Source organism: Peromyscus leucopus, chromosome 8b (genome assembly GCF_004664715.2).
Source record: "Peromyscus leucopus breed LL Stock chromosome 8b, UCI_PerLeu_2.1, whole genome shotgun sequence".
Classification (NCBI taxonomy): domain Eukaryota; kingdom Metazoa; phylum Chordata; class Mammalia; order Rodentia; family Cricetidae; genus Peromyscus; species Peromyscus leucopus.
The window spans coordinates 85683375-85700993 of record NC_051086.1 but is presented as its reverse complement, the minus strand read 5'-3'; the positions used below and the strand labels follow the sequence as shown (position 1 = coordinate 85700993).

The window sequence follows — 17619 nt, the reverse complement described above, 5'->3', positions numbered from 1 at the left end:
TTTTTTGTTTTTGTTTTTGTTTTTGATAATGGTAAGTCACCCCCAGTTAAATGTTTTCCTTCATAGGAGTTGCCATGATCATGGTGTCTCATCACAGCAATAAAACCCTAACTAAGTTAGATACAAAGAAGTTATGCCAGCCAAATAGGATCCCGAGGCTTAAATAAGGCCCCCTAAAAGTTGTATTCTTACCAGATTCCCTGGCGAGAGGAAAATATCCATAGGTCATGACTACCATGTCTGTTACATGATGGTCTACATCTCCTTGTCACCAGGAAAGGTTGCCAGGAATCAGCATTCTTGGACCACCTTGCTATACCTGCAGGTACTATTTCAGACCGATGGAGGGAAGGAAGCTGGGCTGACTTCTGTTCCCCGGCCAGATTCACACGTTAAATCCTATTCTCCAGTCTTGTAGAATATGACTCTGTGTAGACCTCAGGCCAGTACTGAGGCCATTGCATTCAACTGAAATGAGGCCAGTCTGGCTACACACTAGATCCTATCTTTAAAAAGGAAGGAAGCAAAGAAAAGACAGAGGCGGGGGGGGGGGGGGGGGGGGGGGGCAGTCATCCAGGACCAAGAGAGACCACAGAAGCCGGTCAACACAAGTCAACAGCCTCCTGAGGAGCAAGACATTTCTCTTCAGTTCACCCAGTCTGTGATGCTTGCTGGGTTAGCTTACGCAGACTAACACAGATGGAGCTACACACGTTGCCACACACCCATAAATGCAGCACTTAGGAGCCTGAGGCAAGATTATTGCTGTGAGTTCAAGTCCCACTTGAGCTACATAGTAAAAGCCTGCCTTGCCGGTGACATGGCTTAGTTGATGTTTGGATGTTTGCCAAGCATGCAATCTCCACCGCTATATTTGTAAAAAGAAAAGGGCTGGCAAGATGGCTCGTCAGGTAAAGAGACCCGCCACCAAGCCTGGTGACCTGAGTTTGAGCCCTGGAACCCACATGATGGGGAGAAAGAGCTCCTACCCCATCAAGTTATCCTCTGGTGGTACATACCCTTAATGCCTGCACTCAGGAGGCAGAGGCAGGTGCGTTGACCAGCCTGCTCTATAAAACAAGTTCCATCCCAGCCAGTGGAACATAGGAAGACCCTGTCTAAAACCAACCAACAACAACTCCCAAAACAAACAAATAACCCCCCCCCAAAACCAACATTCACAAAATTGTCTTATAGAGGGCAGAGAGTATAATTCCACATGCTTGGCATGTGTGAGCCCTGGGTTCAGCCTCCAGCACCAAGAAAAGAGAAAAACAACCACCACAATAGAACCTGGGAGCTGGGCGTCCAGCGCTAGAGAGAGCTACGTCCATGAAGCATGGCTAGCTTATTTTTGGCCTCATAATCCACGAATGGATTTTGTTTGTTTCCCTTTTGGGCGTGGAGAACCCCAGGCAAGCACTCTACTGTTGGAGACCCAGCATGGTTCTCAGCCAGGCCAGGCTTGGGCAATGGTAGCTGGATTCTGTCTGTCTCAGAATACATGAAAAGTTCATCTCTTCTTTAGAGATTGATTTTTACAAGGAACGACCTGTAACATCTTAATGTCCAAAGTGGAGGTGTAGCTCAGCAGTAGACCACATGCTTAGCATGTGAAAGATTCCTAAGTTCGATCCACAGGACTGCCACAGGTCTCCATCCCAATTATGGGCTACTGTCCTGAACAAACTGCCCTCAGGCTGGGTTAGGGTCCCAAGTGTGGAAAGATAGGCATGTTCTCATCAAAGGCCTGTGTCCATAGCCCTTAGCTGGGTGGAGTTGAGAGGTTTTTATTATTATAATTATTATTATTATTACTATTATTATTTTATGTTTTTCAAGGTAGGGTTTCTCTGTGTAGCCCTGGCTATCCTGGAACTTGCTCTGTAGACCAAGCTGGCTTCCAACTCAGAGTTCCACCTGCCTCTCCCTCCTGAGTGCTGGATCAAAGGCGTGTGGCACTAATCCTGGCTAACTGGAAGATGTTTTGTTTTCTGTTTTTGTACTCCTATAGGCTTTCTGCTTCTGTATGTTGAAGAGGGATGCAAACACACGCACTCCTTGGGATTTTTTTTTCCTAGTTGCTGGAGAATCAAAGCTTTGAATGCTAGGCAAGCACTCGGCCACTGAGCCACACTTCATTCACCTCACTCCCCTACCTCCATATTTTTATCTTGGACAATGACTGAGGCAGGGTGCTGTGGTACTGAAGGGGCCTGGACCTGCTGGATACTCGCTTGTTTCCTCCTTCACACCATTCACAGCAAACACTACAGAGGCCTCTCCAGGTCAGGCACTGCCCCCATTGTTCAGTGGTTAAGGAGCTCTCTCTCTCTCTGTGTCTCTCTGTGTCTGTCTGTCTGTCTCTCTTTTAAAAATGAGAAAAAATTCAAACAAACTATTACATACCCCTGTCCCCTTGTTAAACGTTTTATCATGTCTATGAGTACATGCCTGTGTATGGTTTATGTACATTAGTGCGATGTCCAAGGAGGCTAAGGGGTATCAGGTCCCCTGGAGCTGGAGTTACAGACACTTGCAAGTTGCCCAACATGGGTGCAAGGAACGGAACTCCTGTCTTCTGCACAAGCAGTAAGAGCTCGTAACTACTGAGCCCTCTCTCTCTCCCCTGCCTTTTAATCCAACCCGACCAGTTAGTCAGCAGGAATTGGGTAGACTTGCCAGGAAATCTGCTCCATCTAAAGCCTGGCTAGGGCAAGGGGGGGCTAATTATCTATCCCCTTAATGAGATAAGAGACTTTACCATCCTAGAAGTCTCCTGCCTCAGGGCAGCTGTCTGCAGCCATTAGCAAAGTCCCACCGTTGGCCCTTGTAAACATCCCTTCTTTTCTATTTCCTTTCCTCCCAGGTCTGGGCATGCTTTCCTCCATGGCCTGAGCTTTCTCCCTGGAATCTCCGAAGCCCACCCCCCACCCCTCCACCCCTCCACCCCCACCCCCCTGCCATGCTGCTACTGCTAGCTGCCCACCCACCCCCCACTGCAAAAGGCTTTCTCTCTTCTCCATTTCCCTGAAGTTTTATAGCTCACGCTCTATTGTTTTTCTTTCAATAAACTAATAAAACTGTCCTAAGCTCTAAAGAAAAAAAAAAAAGTTCAAAGCTGGGCCAGTGGTGTAGGACAGCAAAGGCTATGGGGAAAGACCCTGTCTCAAAAAAAGAAAGAAAAGTTCCAAGCAAACTCAGCTTAAGCTCCAAGGGTGGCTCTTTTTTGAGACAAGGACTCACTGCGTAGCCCTGGCTAGCATGGGACTCACTAGGTAGACCAGGCTGGCCTTGAATTCACAGGGGTCTACCCATCTCTGCCTCCAGTGCTGGGATTAAGGTGTGACTACCATGCTTGGCAAGTGTGTGGCTTTTGTAGTGAGGCTGGTGTGTTATCACCATGGGTGAGTTCTCCAACACACGTCCCCTTGTGGGCGCTCACCCGGCTCCCTGGGAGGAACTTTATATTGCCAGCCAGCAGGAGTACTGCAGGATGGAAGAGGAGAGAAACACTGCGGGAAATTCAAGGAACCAGGTGCAGGGACACACACCGCCAATCCTAGCACTCGGGAGGCACAGACAGGAGGAGGGTTGCCAAAGGCCAGTCTGCTCTACAGTTCCAGAAGATCCAATGCTCTCTTCTGGCCTGCCTGGGCGCTGCATACACATGCTTCACAGACCTACTTGGAGGCAAAATACCCATACACAGAAAATTATTTTTAAATGATAATAAGATAAAAATAAGGCTGTTGACCTAGCTCAGCAAACAAAGGTTATTACTGCCATGCCTGATTAACAGGGTGAGTTTTGGGGATCCCTAGGACCCACATGGTAGGAAAGAATTAACTCTTGCAAGTGGTCCTCTGACCTACACAAGTACGTCATGACGTGCGCGCGCGCACGCACGCGCACACACACACACACACACACACACACACACACACACGTGTGCATAATAAATAAATAAATAAATGAAAATGTACTAAATTAAAAATAAAGAAAAGAAAAATTTCCCTAACAAGCTCAGCCCAGCTCCTCACCCTGACAGAGAACATGGACACAACAAACTGTTCACTATCATGGCAACCAACCTGCTCTAGCCAGCCTTCGAAATGACCCCTTGCCCCCTGCTTATCACACCTCCCGCACTATACCAGGGCTATCTGTGGGACTCCAGCAGAGCCGGGGTGTCCCTTCTGATGTCAGCTACAGACATGTACAGTTCCCATCTAGACAAGCTCGCTCCTCCAGGACCTTGGCACCGGGCCAAGCCAGCTGCCCCACCCCACGGAAGCAGCTTAGGGAAGGGATGTCTCACCGGATGAAGAACTGGAAGCCTCAGTGCACCACCGTGAGAGTGAGCTCAGAAGCAGATGGCCCAGGCTCAGCCACGCCTTCATGAAATAACTTTGACCTTGACCAAAAGTTTGCCTATCATCACATGAGACCCGGAGCCAGAGTTCCCCTCAAGACTGTGTAACACTAAGTTGCCCAGTTTGGGTGGGCACGCCCCCTGTAGCCTTGGCAGCCCTAGAACGTGCAACCCCCCAGATTCAGCTTCCCATATAAGTGTGATAACAGGACTGTGCCCGTGGGCCTGGCCGGTGGGGTAATTTTATTTCATTTATTGTCAGTTTGAGACAGGGTTTCTCTGTGTAGCTCTGGCTGTCCTGGGACAGTTCTGTAAACCAAGCTGGTCTGAAGCCACTATGTGGCCAAGGACAAGCTTGAGTTTTGAATTTTATGATTTCTGTCTCTAAGCCCCAAGTCCTGGGATTACAGGCATGTGTCACCATGTGTGGCTTAGGCAGTGTTGGGGATCAAGACCAGGGCTCTATGAATGATAAACAATGCTAAGGAACATCCCTGGTCTTGTTTATTGGTCTTTGGTATTGTTTTGCAAAAAACAAACCTGGATCTCACGCTGTAGACCAGGCTGGCCTTGAACTCACAGAGATCCACCTGGCTCTGCCTCCTGAGTGCTGGGATTAAAGACGAGCACCACTGCCACCCAGCTGCAACTAACAATCTTGAGATTTCCCCAAGTCTATAAAACAGAAATTCGCCGGGTGGTGGTGGTGCACGCCTTTAATCCCAGCACTGGGAGGCAAAGCCAGGTGGATCTCTGTGAGTTTGAGGCCAGCCTGGGCTACCAAGTGAGTTCCAGGCACAAAGCTACACAGAGAAACCCTGTCTCAAAAAACCAAAAAAAAAAAAAAACAAAAAAAAACCAAAAAACAGAAATTCTACTCCTCTCTTAAGTCAAGTCCCGGGAGCAGAAACTCAGAAACTCACTGAGGTGCCGCACAGAGGTCTAACTCGCACACAGGAGGGTAACTATTCACGGGCCTGGGCTACCTTGGCTCTGGGAGGTGTTCATGAATGATGTTGGAGGTACCCCACAGACCTCCTGTTAGGCACAAATGTATCTTTCTGGAGGGCCTTCCCCTCCTTCCACTCTCCTCATTAAGCCTCAAACTGTTCAGAACTGTTATGGAGAATAGGACTCAGAACAGCCTAAAGAGATCTGAGAGAGAAGGTCGATGAAGAGACCCAGAGTAACAAAGCCTTCACAATGCCAAGCCAGGTGGTGGTGGCAACCGCCGCGGTGGTGGCAGCGCACACCTTTAATGCCAGCACTTGGGAGGCAGAGGCTGACGGATCTCTGAGTTCAAGGCCAGCCTGGTCTACAGAGTGAGTTCCAGGACAGCTGGGGCTACACCGGGAAACCCCGTGTCTCAAACAACAGCAACAACAAAAAGATACAATGCCAAACACTAAAACGACGCCCCCCCCCCTCTTCCAAAATCAAGGCCCCTTGGCAAGATGAGCCCCACCCCACCCCATCCAGCCACCTGGTTCTCAGACTGGAAATGACTCAGATTTGAGGGAGAGGAGGAGGCGCTAGCCACTATTGTCAGGAAAACCACAAAGCTCCTGGAAGCATGGGGTCCCTGAGGAACTCCTGTGGTATCAGAGAACGTGCCCGACCCATCCGCCCATGGCACACTCAAGCAACTCCAAGTTCAAGTTCCCAGCCAGGTGACATTTATCCAACACCTGTGCCAGGTGCTGGGCTTCCAGGGAAAATAAGAAATTACCCTTGCTGTCTGAGACACTGCAGGCTGGTGGAGAGCTCGCTATGGGTCAATCAGGACAATGACGCAGAGAGAAAGGATTTGCTCGAGAGAGCACAAGGACACGGGCAGTGTGCGGGACACGCCCCCAGGGCAGTGTGCGGGACACGCCCCCAGGGCAGGCCAGCTGTTGGTCCTCCAGAACAGCACGTACCAGGGCACGGGGCACGAGACGCTTGTACATCCTGGACATGACAGTTCTGGGAGGGAAGCAGAACGTGGGGAAGAGGGTCAGGTGGGTCAGGATGGTAATGCCAGAATGGATTAGGGTTCTAGAAAGGTCGCTGAGGCCTCAGACTCCACGGCAGGAAGCCTGGGGTGGTTCTGATGAAAGTGGCCGAGGCAGGGCAGGCAGGTGGGGCAGAATCAAAGCACATACAAGACCATCAGGGGGGCCAAAGAGGATTCGTTTCTAGAATGACGGAAATATTCTAGAACTCTACAGTGCTGTAAATGCTCTAAATGTCACTAGTAATACATTTTAAAGTCTGGCAAAGTAGCACATGCCTTTAATTCCACTCAGGAGGCAGAGGCAGGCAGATCTCTGTGAGTTCAAGGCCAGCCTGGTCTACACAGCAAGTCCCAGGCCAGCCAGAGCTACAAAGTGAGACTCTGCCTCAAAAATATAAATAAATTAATTAATTAATTAGAAGAATAAATTTTTGAGTGTTTATATTTGACCACATTTTTTTAATGCCTAATTTGGTTGAATACAGAGAAGTGGAAGCCAGGTTCCTGACTACAGTGAATGCCAGGTAAAAGCTAAGAGGGGAAACAAAATCTTGGCACTGTGGGAAAATCTGAAGGCCTGGCATGCTGAGGAGGGAGACCGGTATGGAGAGACTGTGACCCGGAGCTCCAGTGGGGGTGGGGAGGTGGTCTCTAGATCCAGAACCAGGGCAGAGTCTGGTCTCCCCTGGGGGTGAGGAAGGAGGGCTTACTAAGAAAGAGAAAACACCCCGGGAAGGAAATCCTAAGTCAGAGAAGCCGGATGCTGGGTGTGATCTTCAGTCAAGGGCTGCCAAAGCTCTGGGATGGAATAAACTTGGCCTCATCAGGAGGTCCTTGGCGATTCCTTAGGGAGCGGAGATTCCAGGCAGGGAGGCCATGACAGGAGGAAGCGGAGACTGGCCTTTCTAAACCAGCCTCCGAGTTCCACTGAGAATGGAAGCAACTGGGGGTGAGGGGCGCAGGGAAGTGGAGGGGTGGGTGGGGTGGGTGGGGAGTTTGTGGATGATTTTTTTTTTTTGTCCTTTTTTTTTTTTCTGAGAAAACAATAGCCACCAATTGGGTTTGTCTGCGCAGAGAAAGGAACCGGAAGTAAAGTGGAGATTCTTAAAGTGGAAGTGGGAAAGCAGACGGGAATAAATGCAGCAGTGAGGTTTTTATGGTGAGGGAGGGCACGGCCCCAGGGTGCCCAGCAGGGGCCCTGGCCAGCCTGTGGGATGGACCTGTGCTCTGTCTGAGCCAGGGGAGGCGCCCGCAGGATGGGTGGGGAGGCAGAGCAGCCAGCAGCCAGGGTTGGCGGGAAGTCCAGGGAGTTCCCTCCAGGCCCGCTGTTTTCTGGATGAAGATGGAGCTGAAGTCATCTTCTGTGAACAGAGGCAGGCTGCGGTGGGGTGAGAGCTAGAGACGGCCCAGGGGCCTGAGACAGGAGGGGCAAGTTTGGCGGGGACCTGACCTGCGCGCAGAGTGGCCAGCCTGGGGTAAACCAGTAAGACATGCATTTCCCATACTCCGCTTGGGTGGCCTGGGAGGTGGAGCCTGGCTTGCTCACCCCTAGTGTTGACCTCGCCTAGCCTGATCTTGAAACAAAGCAGGGATCCGAGGGGTCAGCAGGAGAGTCCTCTTTCCACAGCCTCCCTTGGAGGAATAAAGGGCCTTCCCTGGGAACCCAAGAGAGGGACTGGCTGGTGCAAACTCTGACTCTTAATGTCCCCCACGAGGTTGTACAGTTACTGCCTCCTAACGTTTGTTCCGGATCTTTGCTGTCTCATGTTTAATGAGGGCCCTTGGGTGGATTCTCCTCCTCCTCCTCCTGCTGCTCTGCCTTTCCTACGTTGTCCCTCTTGTCAACACAGAAATCTGCACACTAAACTCCTACAAGCAGTTCAGGTGACCCCTGAAGGGGGATCCAACTCCATCCGGTTCATCTCTCTCTTTGCCACTCTGAACATCATTTTTGGGACTCAGAACTGGTGCAGCCGACTGAAGTCTCTGCTGCATCAATTTGCCTCCCTGTCTCCCCAGCTCTCAAAAACCTAAGAGAAACTCCAGATCCGCTTAACATCCTTCAGAGCCAGCTCCATGCTTCGGCTGCTCCAGTGTGCTCCACAGCTAAATCTCATGAGGGCTGGGGGTGGGATTTGGGTCCTCCTCCAAGAATGATGCTGCTTCCACACCAACAAATCCCAAATGGCTTGAGATGGGATCCAAAGCCACAGGTACCAGACAGAAATTCAGCCATAAGCCTTCTCCTGTGTATGGGTTTTTATTTCCTTCCCACTCTGGCTCCTCTCCCAGTCACTCCTTTCCTCCTTATTCTCCTCATACTCGCGTTTTTACCTGGTTATTAAGTATTTTACCCTCTGAACTTCCCTTATACCAGAACAAGTGTTTATATGTAAGCCCCCCAAACTGTGACCCTACAACGAGCGATAGGCCCCAACAGGTACAACACAGCCAACTGACCAATCAGGTTAAGGAAGACCTGATCGTGGTACAGCAAATCCTAATCACCCTACAAAACCAAATCAGTGTGGCTGCAGTGGTCCTCTGGAGCTACAGAGGGCTAGACTTAATTAGTGATGGCCAAAAAGGGAGGCGCCCAGGCCCACCTAGAGGGGAAAGGGCTGTTTTTATGCAAACCAGCATGGCCTAGTGCAGGAAATGCTAGACACTTCTTAGGAAGCATCAAACATGGAGAAAAGGCAGACAGTATGCTCTGGAAGGGTGCCCAGACTGCTGGGGGCCTGGGTCACCCCTTGGCAGACCCAGTCATTAGGATGGCACTAACTTTGTCTTTGGTACCCAGCCTTTTCAGATGTTTCACCAGGCTCTTCCAACAAAGACGACAAGCTCTCACCTCCCAGGGGTTCACTCAGTTCTTCATGGCCGAAAACCACCAGCCCTATCCCACCTGGAAGGGACTTCAGCATGCTCCCTCCACCACTGAGACCATCACCCTCCTCCAGCTGGAAGAAGCCCCCCCTGACCCTCCACTACAGCCCTTCTCCCTTCTTCCTCTTCCCCTCCCAGAGCTGGGATATATCGTATCATGAGGAACTGAGTCAGGCTGTACTGAGCAATAGCCCTGGCCCTAAAGAATGCCTCAGCATCGGCCTGACCGGTCCACTTCACCTGCAGAAACAATATGTCTGGGTAGCAAAAAGAACCCAACCTGCTTCAGTCCAACCACACACACACACACACACACACACACACACACACCAACCCCTCTAAGCACGCTCAGCCTCCATCCCTCCGAAAGGCTGAGTGAGGCCCCTGGCTGTTCCAGTAAAGCATCCTCAGCCCGTTGTCCTCTCTGCCTCGTTTTTCTTACAGCTGGTGTCGTCTGAAGCAGAGAGAGAAGTGAGAGAATGATGGATGCCATGGAAAACAGGCTATGGGATCTGGAGAAGCAAGAAGCCTCAGGGTGGACAGAGCAGAATCCAGACAGGAGATAGGGGAGGGCTGGGGTGTGGTTCAGTCGGTCGAGTGCTCACCGAATAGGCTGACAGCCCTGGGTTCAGTCCCCAGCACTGCATAAACCTGGTGTGAGATGTGTGCCTCTAACCCCAGCCTTGGGAGACAAAAGCAGGGGGGGCAGAGACTGGGTGTCATCCTCAGCTACCCAGTGACTTTGAGGTACATGACGTCCAGTGTGTGTGAAAGAGACAGGGACCGAGAAATGGGGGGCCATGGCTGGCGTGCGGAGTAGATGGGACAGAAATTTAAATTGTAAAGGTGGGCTAGGAGTGAAGACCCTTGTCACTTCCCAACCCCTGTAGACAGGGCAAGCGAGTCACCTCCTCTACTGTGATCTCATCCTTACCCTCCTCCATGCTACAGGGTCTGTGGGCCATTCCATTTTGTGGCAAGGGTGGAGGGCCGAGGAAACAAAGCAAAACTGCACTTAAAAGGAGATGAGCGACACCAGGGATGGCGTCACAGGACTGTGATCCCAGCGCTAGGGAGACAGAGGCAAGAGTTCAAGGACTGAGAGTTCAAAGGCGCCTGGGCTACACAGTAAGTTCAGGCCTACCTTAGGCTGCAGTATGAGACTCCTGTCTCAAACCAGACCGAGCGAAGCAAAGCAAGAGATAAGCCCCAGACAGACAGACATCTGGGTTTTAGGTAGCGGAGCTCAGAACATAGTGCTGACCACCCCTAGCTTTTCGGACCGAGTCAAGTCTCTCTGAGACTCAGTGGTCCCAGCCTTAAGTGGGGATGGCTTGAAGATAATACACAGTCTGCCTCCATGAGTTGTCAAGGGAGTTCGATGCCTAAGGAAGCACAGACTAATCAGAGACTCATGGACCATGGCCCTCCCCACCCTGGGGCCACAGCTCCATGCCTGGTTCAACTCCGTCATGTACTAAAGACTGACGACATAGTCCAAAGGGCTATAGGGCTGAGCCTGCAACCCAGGACCCCTCTTCCCACACCAAAGTGACTGTTGAGAGTGTAACCGTGGCCTTTTTCCTGGCCCACAGCCCCTGCGCTGGGCTGAGGCTCTTCTTTCAGTGTCCCAGACCAAGCAGAACAAAACCCCTTCTATGAAATCCCCAAGGTTCCACATCAGCTCCCAAGGGGATGATGGGTGGGATTTCAAGACAGAACCCTTCCCCGCGTGCGGGCACAGAAGATCTGGGGTAGAAATGGAGCTTCCCAGGTGGGTATTAAAGGAGATCTGCTCTCTCCCTTTAATCTCCTAAGAGAAAGGGGGTCCTGATACCGATTTACAATTGGTTCCTTCTTCTTTATGAGTCTGCCAAGTCAACTGTGTCTCATTTGTAAATCAAAACAATTAAAAGAAAACACTTTTTTTTTTTTAGGTTTTGGTTTTGAGGAGTTGATTTTGTTTTGTTTCAGACAGGATCTCATATAGCTCGGACTTCCTTCAAACTTGCTATGTAGCTGAACCTGATCCTTCTGTGTCTGTCTCCCAAGTACTGGGATTACAGGCACCAAACCCAAGCGAATAAAGAAGAGTTTGAAAGTAAACAGTTGGCGATGCAGTGTGAGGTAAAAACAGTTTATGATAGAAAGACTGCAAACAAATGATGGATCACTGGATTTTTTAAGAAATCATCTCCCCAATACCAACAAACGGCAACCCGCCAAGATCTAAGACTATATTCTGGAAAGATCTACAGCCATGTTTCTAAAACATATTCTTGGAATCTTATAACAAGATTTTGGTCTAAAAACCTCTTTTTTTAAAAAAAAAAAAAAATGCCAAGACAGAGTCCACTTCAGTTTTCCTTTGGAATATTTTTCTCAGTCGTTACAAATACCAACCCCAAGCACGAGTTAAGAATCTCAGAAAAGACAGAGAGAAGGGAGGTAGGCAAAAACACCAGGACTTACAGTTTTCCTGAGCCTGGAGGCTTGAATCTGGAAGAGACAGGGAAAAAAGAAATCTGTTGATTTCACTAACTTCAAGTCTCATGAAACTGAAGAGAAAAGAGGTTCAAAACTCACAGAGCAGCAGTGTGAGCAGGACAACCCGGCGCATCTTGCTGACTGAGGCCCACCTCAGCGGCATCCTGAGAGGAAGACTCGCAGATTAAAGCTCACAGTTAGTTTGGCCTTCCGGCCATGCCTCGGGGGCAGAATTCTCTTCCCGTCACAGACCGAAACCCGCCTTGGGGAAAGCAGAAACTACTCTGACAGCTTCTCCAGGCGCCCGGAGAGAGACCAGCTCTGGTGCTTGTCAGGTAATGGTGGCCATAGCTGGAAACGAAGAACAATGAGGTCTGGCCTGGCCTGATATCTCCTCAGGAAATGACTGGCCTTCCGGAGGGACCACGGAATCCAGTGGCTTTGTCTACAAGAGGAGAAAACAACAAGAAGTCAGAGGTGACATTTGCCTCAGAGTTCTTGAGTCTCTTGCCTCATCTGGGTCTGGGGACTCCTTCCTCCAACAAAGTGAGGGGTTCTCCCCTCGGCTTCTACCAAAGTGCTTTTGCGGGATACCCAGTAAGGCCTGTCTGCCTTTCCTGTGGGCTCCCTAAGGGGCCTGTGCCACACAGCATAAATCTGGGCCTCCTGACCTTCCATAGCTAGTTTTTCTGACAAGGAGCAGTGTTGTGAGGGGCACTGTACCGGGGCACCGGGCTCGTGATTCAGTAGAAATAGGGACTTTCTTCAGCTCTGCAGTGGGCTCTAATTACTGACCCAGGCACCACTCAGAGCCCCCTTTGGCCATACATGGGTGTATGTATGCATATGTAGTCCGTACCCGACCGTAGGCAGTTTCACCTCCCCCTACCCCCAACCTTTTTTTTAAAAAAAACATTTACTTATTTGTGTATGTGGAAGTGGGGTAGAGTGCATGTGGGCTGCTGTGTGTTTGGGGGGTAGGGGTGGAGTCAGAGGCCAACCTGTAGGAATCCTCTCCTTCCTTCCACCACGAGGGTCCCAGGATCAGACTCAGACCAAACTTAGAGCATCAGGCTCGGCAGCTGGCACCTTCACCCAGTGAACCATTCTGCACCCCTTTATTTATGTTTCTTCCTGAGAGTATGAACATGTGGGTCATGAGAGGGGTGTCTGTGTGCCTGTCTGTGTGCCTGGAGGCCAGAGAGGGTTTCAGGTCCTCCAGAACTGATGCTGCTGGACGAGACGACTGGGATCTGAACTCCCGTCCTCATGATGGCTCAGCTCCTAAGCGCTGAGCCATCTCTCCAGTCCCAGCTCAGCCTTCTCCCTCCTCCCTACACCCCCCCCCAGGGTGTCAGGAATGCCAAGCGTGTGCCCTACCACTGAGCTAACATTCCCTCTTGCCCTCCTTCATTCCTTCCTTCATTCTGACGCAGGGACTGGCTAAATTCCCCCGGCTACCTTTGAACACAATCCTCCCTGTGATGACAGATGTGTGCGGCCTTGCCTCCTCGGGAATGTTCTAGACTATAAAGGGGTTTCTCCCACTGTGATGTTTGAAAGGTTGTAACACGGTCTGGGGGAAAGGCAGACCCTACGCCTCCATCACCCAGCCCTTGCTGACCCCTCCAGGCTGAAACCCCCCCACCACTGTGGTTTCCCTACACTAGGCTTTGGGTGCTGAAATGTGCCGTTCCCAGAATGCATCACAGGCGTTTCCCATTGCTATTTGCCCATCGAAGCATCCCTTCCTCTCCTCTTTGCTGACTAATTATTACTCATTTTTGCTAACTCATTTCAGATGTCAGTTTCTCTAAAGATTTCCCCACGCTTTCTCGACTGAGAGGACTTCCTACATGCCCTTTACCTCCTTCATCTTCTCCGTGTCAGGCCCGCCCTACAGCGTGTGGCGACAGCCTGCTCTCCTCAAGTAGACTGACGTGTCAGTGATCATACTTAGCGGTCAAGAAGCACTAGTCAGGGGCTAGAGAGATGGCTCACTGGTTAGAGCATTTGTGCTCCTCTGGAAGACCACATCAGATAGCTCACACCTGCCAGTAACTCTAGCCACAGGGGAGCCAATGCTCTCTTGTGGCCTCTGAGTGCACTTGTGTAGGCACACACACACTCTCGAGCACACACACACACACACATACACACACACACACACACACACACAGCAGACACTCATATAGACACAAGCATATACATATACGGAAATTAAAAAAATTAAAAAGCTGAAAGCTGCTGGGTAATGATGGCCTTTAATCCCATCACTCAGGAGACAGAGGCAGGCTGATCTCTGAGTTCGAGGCCATTCTGATCTACAGAGCAAGTTTCAGGACAGCCAGGACTACACAGAAAGACTTTGTCTTGAAAAAAAAAATGATAATAATAAATAAAAAACATGAGAGACTAGAGCTGCAGCTCAGCTGGCAGAGTGTTGGCCTAGCATTCGGGGAGACTGGGGTTCGATGTTCAGCACCACATAAACCAGGTGCGAGGGCCATGTCTGTATTCCACTTGGGAGATGGCTGCAGAGGATCTGAGGTTAAAGGTCATTCTTGGCTACAAAGTGCGTTTAAGGACAGACTGGACTTCAGGGGACCCTGTTTCAAAACAAACAAACAAACAAAACACAAGAGTCAGGAATGGTGGCACACACCTTTCGTTCCAGGATTCTAGGGGCAGAGGCACACAGACAGAACTCTATGAGTTCAAAGCTAGACTAGAGTTCCAGGCCAGGGCCACATTGTGAGATTCTGTCCCAAAACAATACAAAAACAAACAAAAAAAATCCCAAGGAGCATTAGTCCGATGTTTGTCTAGGCTAGTGACTGGAATTACTGTATTGTTAGAATTGGATTATTTCTGCTTTGATGGTGCCTTTCCCTTCCTTCCTTGGGATGCAGGTTGTCTTTCTGTACTGTGAATATGTGTTGCTCCCATTAGTTAATACATAAAGCCACTTTGGCCTATGGCAAGGCAGGATAGACACAGGCAGGAAATCCAAGCAGAGATAGAGGAGAAGAAGGGAGAAGTCTGGGAGACACCATGGAGATGCGTGAGAAGCAAGATGTGGAAGTAGCGGTAAGCCACCAGCCACATGGCGGTACATAGATGAATAGAAATAGTATATTTAAGAAATGGTATATTAGCCGGGCGGTGGTGGCGCATGCCTTTAATCCCAGCACTCGGGAGGCAGAGCCAGGCAGATCTCTGTGAGTTCGAGGCCAGCCTGGGCTACCAAGTGAGTTCCAGGAAAGGCGCAAAGCTACACAGAGAAACCCTGTCTCAAAAAACCAAAAAAAAAAAAAAAAAAAAAAAAAGAAATGGTATATTTAAGATGTAAGAGCTAGCTAGTAATAAGCCTGTGTCACAGGCCAAACAGTTTGTAATTAATATAAGCCTCTGAATGATTATTTAAAAGTGGCTACGGGACTACAGGACCAGGGTGGGACAGAGAAAAGCTTCCTTCCTTCCTTCCTTCCTTCCTTCCTTCCTTCCTTCCTTCCTTCCTCCCTCCCTCCCTCTGTTTTAGGAACAGGATCTCATATTGCTTTGGCCAGCCTTGAACTCACTATGTGGGGAACTCCTCGCTCCCTAACACCTCTGCTTGCATCCGGCATGCAGCAACAGGCCTGGCCTGCCATGCTGTGTCTGACGCACCACCCTTTACGACTAACAGGGTCACTGAAGACATTTCAGTGAGGACTAGTCTTCTCTGTCTCAAGGCAAGAGCCAAAAAATGATGGTTTCCACCTAGAAAATCATTCCTTGCTCTGACCTGTTTGATATGAGCTGTGGAAGAGCACTATACATGTAACCCCCTCCTTCCTCTCTCACTTCCTCCTTCCTTCCTCCCTTCCTCCCTCCCTCCCTCCCCTCCCTCCCCCTCCCTCCTTCTCCCTTCTTTTCTGTTTTTTTTGTTTTGTTTTGTTTTTTGTTCTTTTTTTTTTCCCTTTGGTTTTTTGAGACAGGGTTTCTCCATGTAGTTTTAGTGCCTGTCCTGGATCTCACTCTGTAGACCAGGCTGGCCTCGAACTCAGAGAGATCCACCTGGCCCTGCCTCCTGAGTGCTGGGATTAAAGGCGTGTGCCACTGCCGCCCGGCAAGAGCAGTAAATATTCTTAACCACTTGGCCATCTCTCTAGTCCCCACATCCAGCATTTCTGTTGTCAATAACTCTATGGTATTCCGTATAGCAGCCCAAGGGACTAACCCACACATAGGGTAGCATCACACAGGATGGGAATCAGGACTTACTTCATACTTTGGGGGCCACTCTCAGCCTCCCACATGGAGTGTGTCACGGTCCACGTTACAGGTGTGGCCATCAAGGGCCAGAAGGTGATTCCAGCCAACTTCTCAGAATCCTATCTTATAAAAGCCAATTCATTTGGGACTCAACAGTCACTGAACATCCTGTGTTGATGTCAGCCTCCTCAGGACCTTGTGGGGGTGAAGCCTATCTCTGGAGCACCCTGCACAGAAATAACAGACCTTCCCAGGGCTGAAGTAATTCATTTCCCAATATCATTGCTTTCTCAAACCAGACCTCACTGGGTGAGGCTGGAGACTTCGAGGGGTCAGATGCTTCTCCATGACAGGCCTGGAACCAGAGGCCCAGGGAGGAGGCCATGGGACATGGAGTGGCTCTGGGCTGGACACCTAGGGAAGAGGCGGATGGCTGCCCTGCCTTCCAGAGCTTTGTGGGAGACTGGTCCATCAGCAGATCTTTCCACGTTGGGTCTTATTTTCCAGACTGAGTGAGTGCTGGGAGGCCCCAAATAGGAAGGCCCAGGTGAGAGATGCGAGCGGTCCATTCTTTCTCTCCCGTCCATTCTCTCTCCCTCCCTCCCTCCCTCCAGCTCCCTCCACCTCCCTCCAGCTCCCTCCAGCTCCACGCTAGACAATGCTGTCTGCCTACAGGACAGTTCCTCTGCTACTCTTCTGCCCGGTTGGCTAGTTTTCACTGTTGCTGATCTCAGACAGGGTTTCCTAGAGTCCCGGCTAACCACTATATAGCATCTCCTCATCCTCCTCCTGCACCACCAACGCTGCCTGAACCTCCACTGCACTTGGATTACAGGCAGGTGTCATTAGGCCTGGTGAGGGTTTGGGTTGTTTTTTTTAAGGCAGGGTTTCTTTGTGTAGCCCTTGGCTGCCCTGGAACTCCATCTGTAGACCAGGTCAGGTTGGCCTCAGACTCACAGCTGACACCACACCAGTTTGTATATACGTGCTGAGGATCTGAACTCTCTCAGATCCCGATGCTTGCACACAGAGCAAGTGCTTTACCCACTCACTGAGCCTTCTCCCTCCTGAGTCTTGACTCTTGAATGCAGTAGATGGGGGCTGTTCTTGCTGCCATAGCAACCGTGATGCTATTAACAGTCAAAGCAGCTCCGGAGCACTTTTTGTCCCCGGCCTTCCTTCTCTCTCCTTTCTAACTCAGACAAAAGGAAATTTGGTAAAATAAGAGGAAGCCTCTAATTGGTTTATCAAAAATTTAGGGAGCAGTTTACCCTGCCAGGTTTGGCTTGGGAGAAATGGCTGTGGTTATCTAGAGGTCAGCAGGAGAACCTTGGGTACAAACAGTAACCCTGGTTGAAAGGACAGGCAGTCACTAGCTTATCACCAGGCTTTGATCCAGACGTTTAAGTTGGCCGCTGAGCAAGCTGACAAATACCCATTAAGTTCTCCAGCCACACCTTCCCTGAAGCCCGCTGCCCACAAGGAGGCTGAACTGGACTCTTAGGGTGTTAGGGCCTGGGAAGGAGGCTCACTGAGAAGACACCTGCATAGGAGATACAAGGACCTGGGTTCCCTGCTGGGAAAGGAAAGGGGGGGGCGGGAAGGAAGGAAGGAA

At 50.3% G+C, this 17619-nt stretch overlaps 1 protein-coding gene across 2 annotated transcripts in view; it reads right to left on the bottom strand.

Moving 5' to 3' along the window:
- Positions 1-17619, bottom strand: part of Pecam1 (platelet and endothelial cell adhesion molecule 1) — a 92372-nt gene that overhangs the window by 47865 nt on the left and 26888 nt on the right. For both annotated transcript variants that reach the window (XM_028865197.2, XM_028865198.2), the window contains 2 exons: positions 11847-12192; positions 11733-11759 (listed from right to left, as the gene is read on the bottom strand). In XM_028865197.2, the coding sequence (XP_028721030.1) occupies positions 11733-11759; positions 11847-11910 (91 nt within the window). In that variant the 5' untranslated portion in view covers positions 11911-12192. The remainder of the gene's footprint in view (positions 1-11732; positions 11760-11846; positions 12193-17619) is intronic.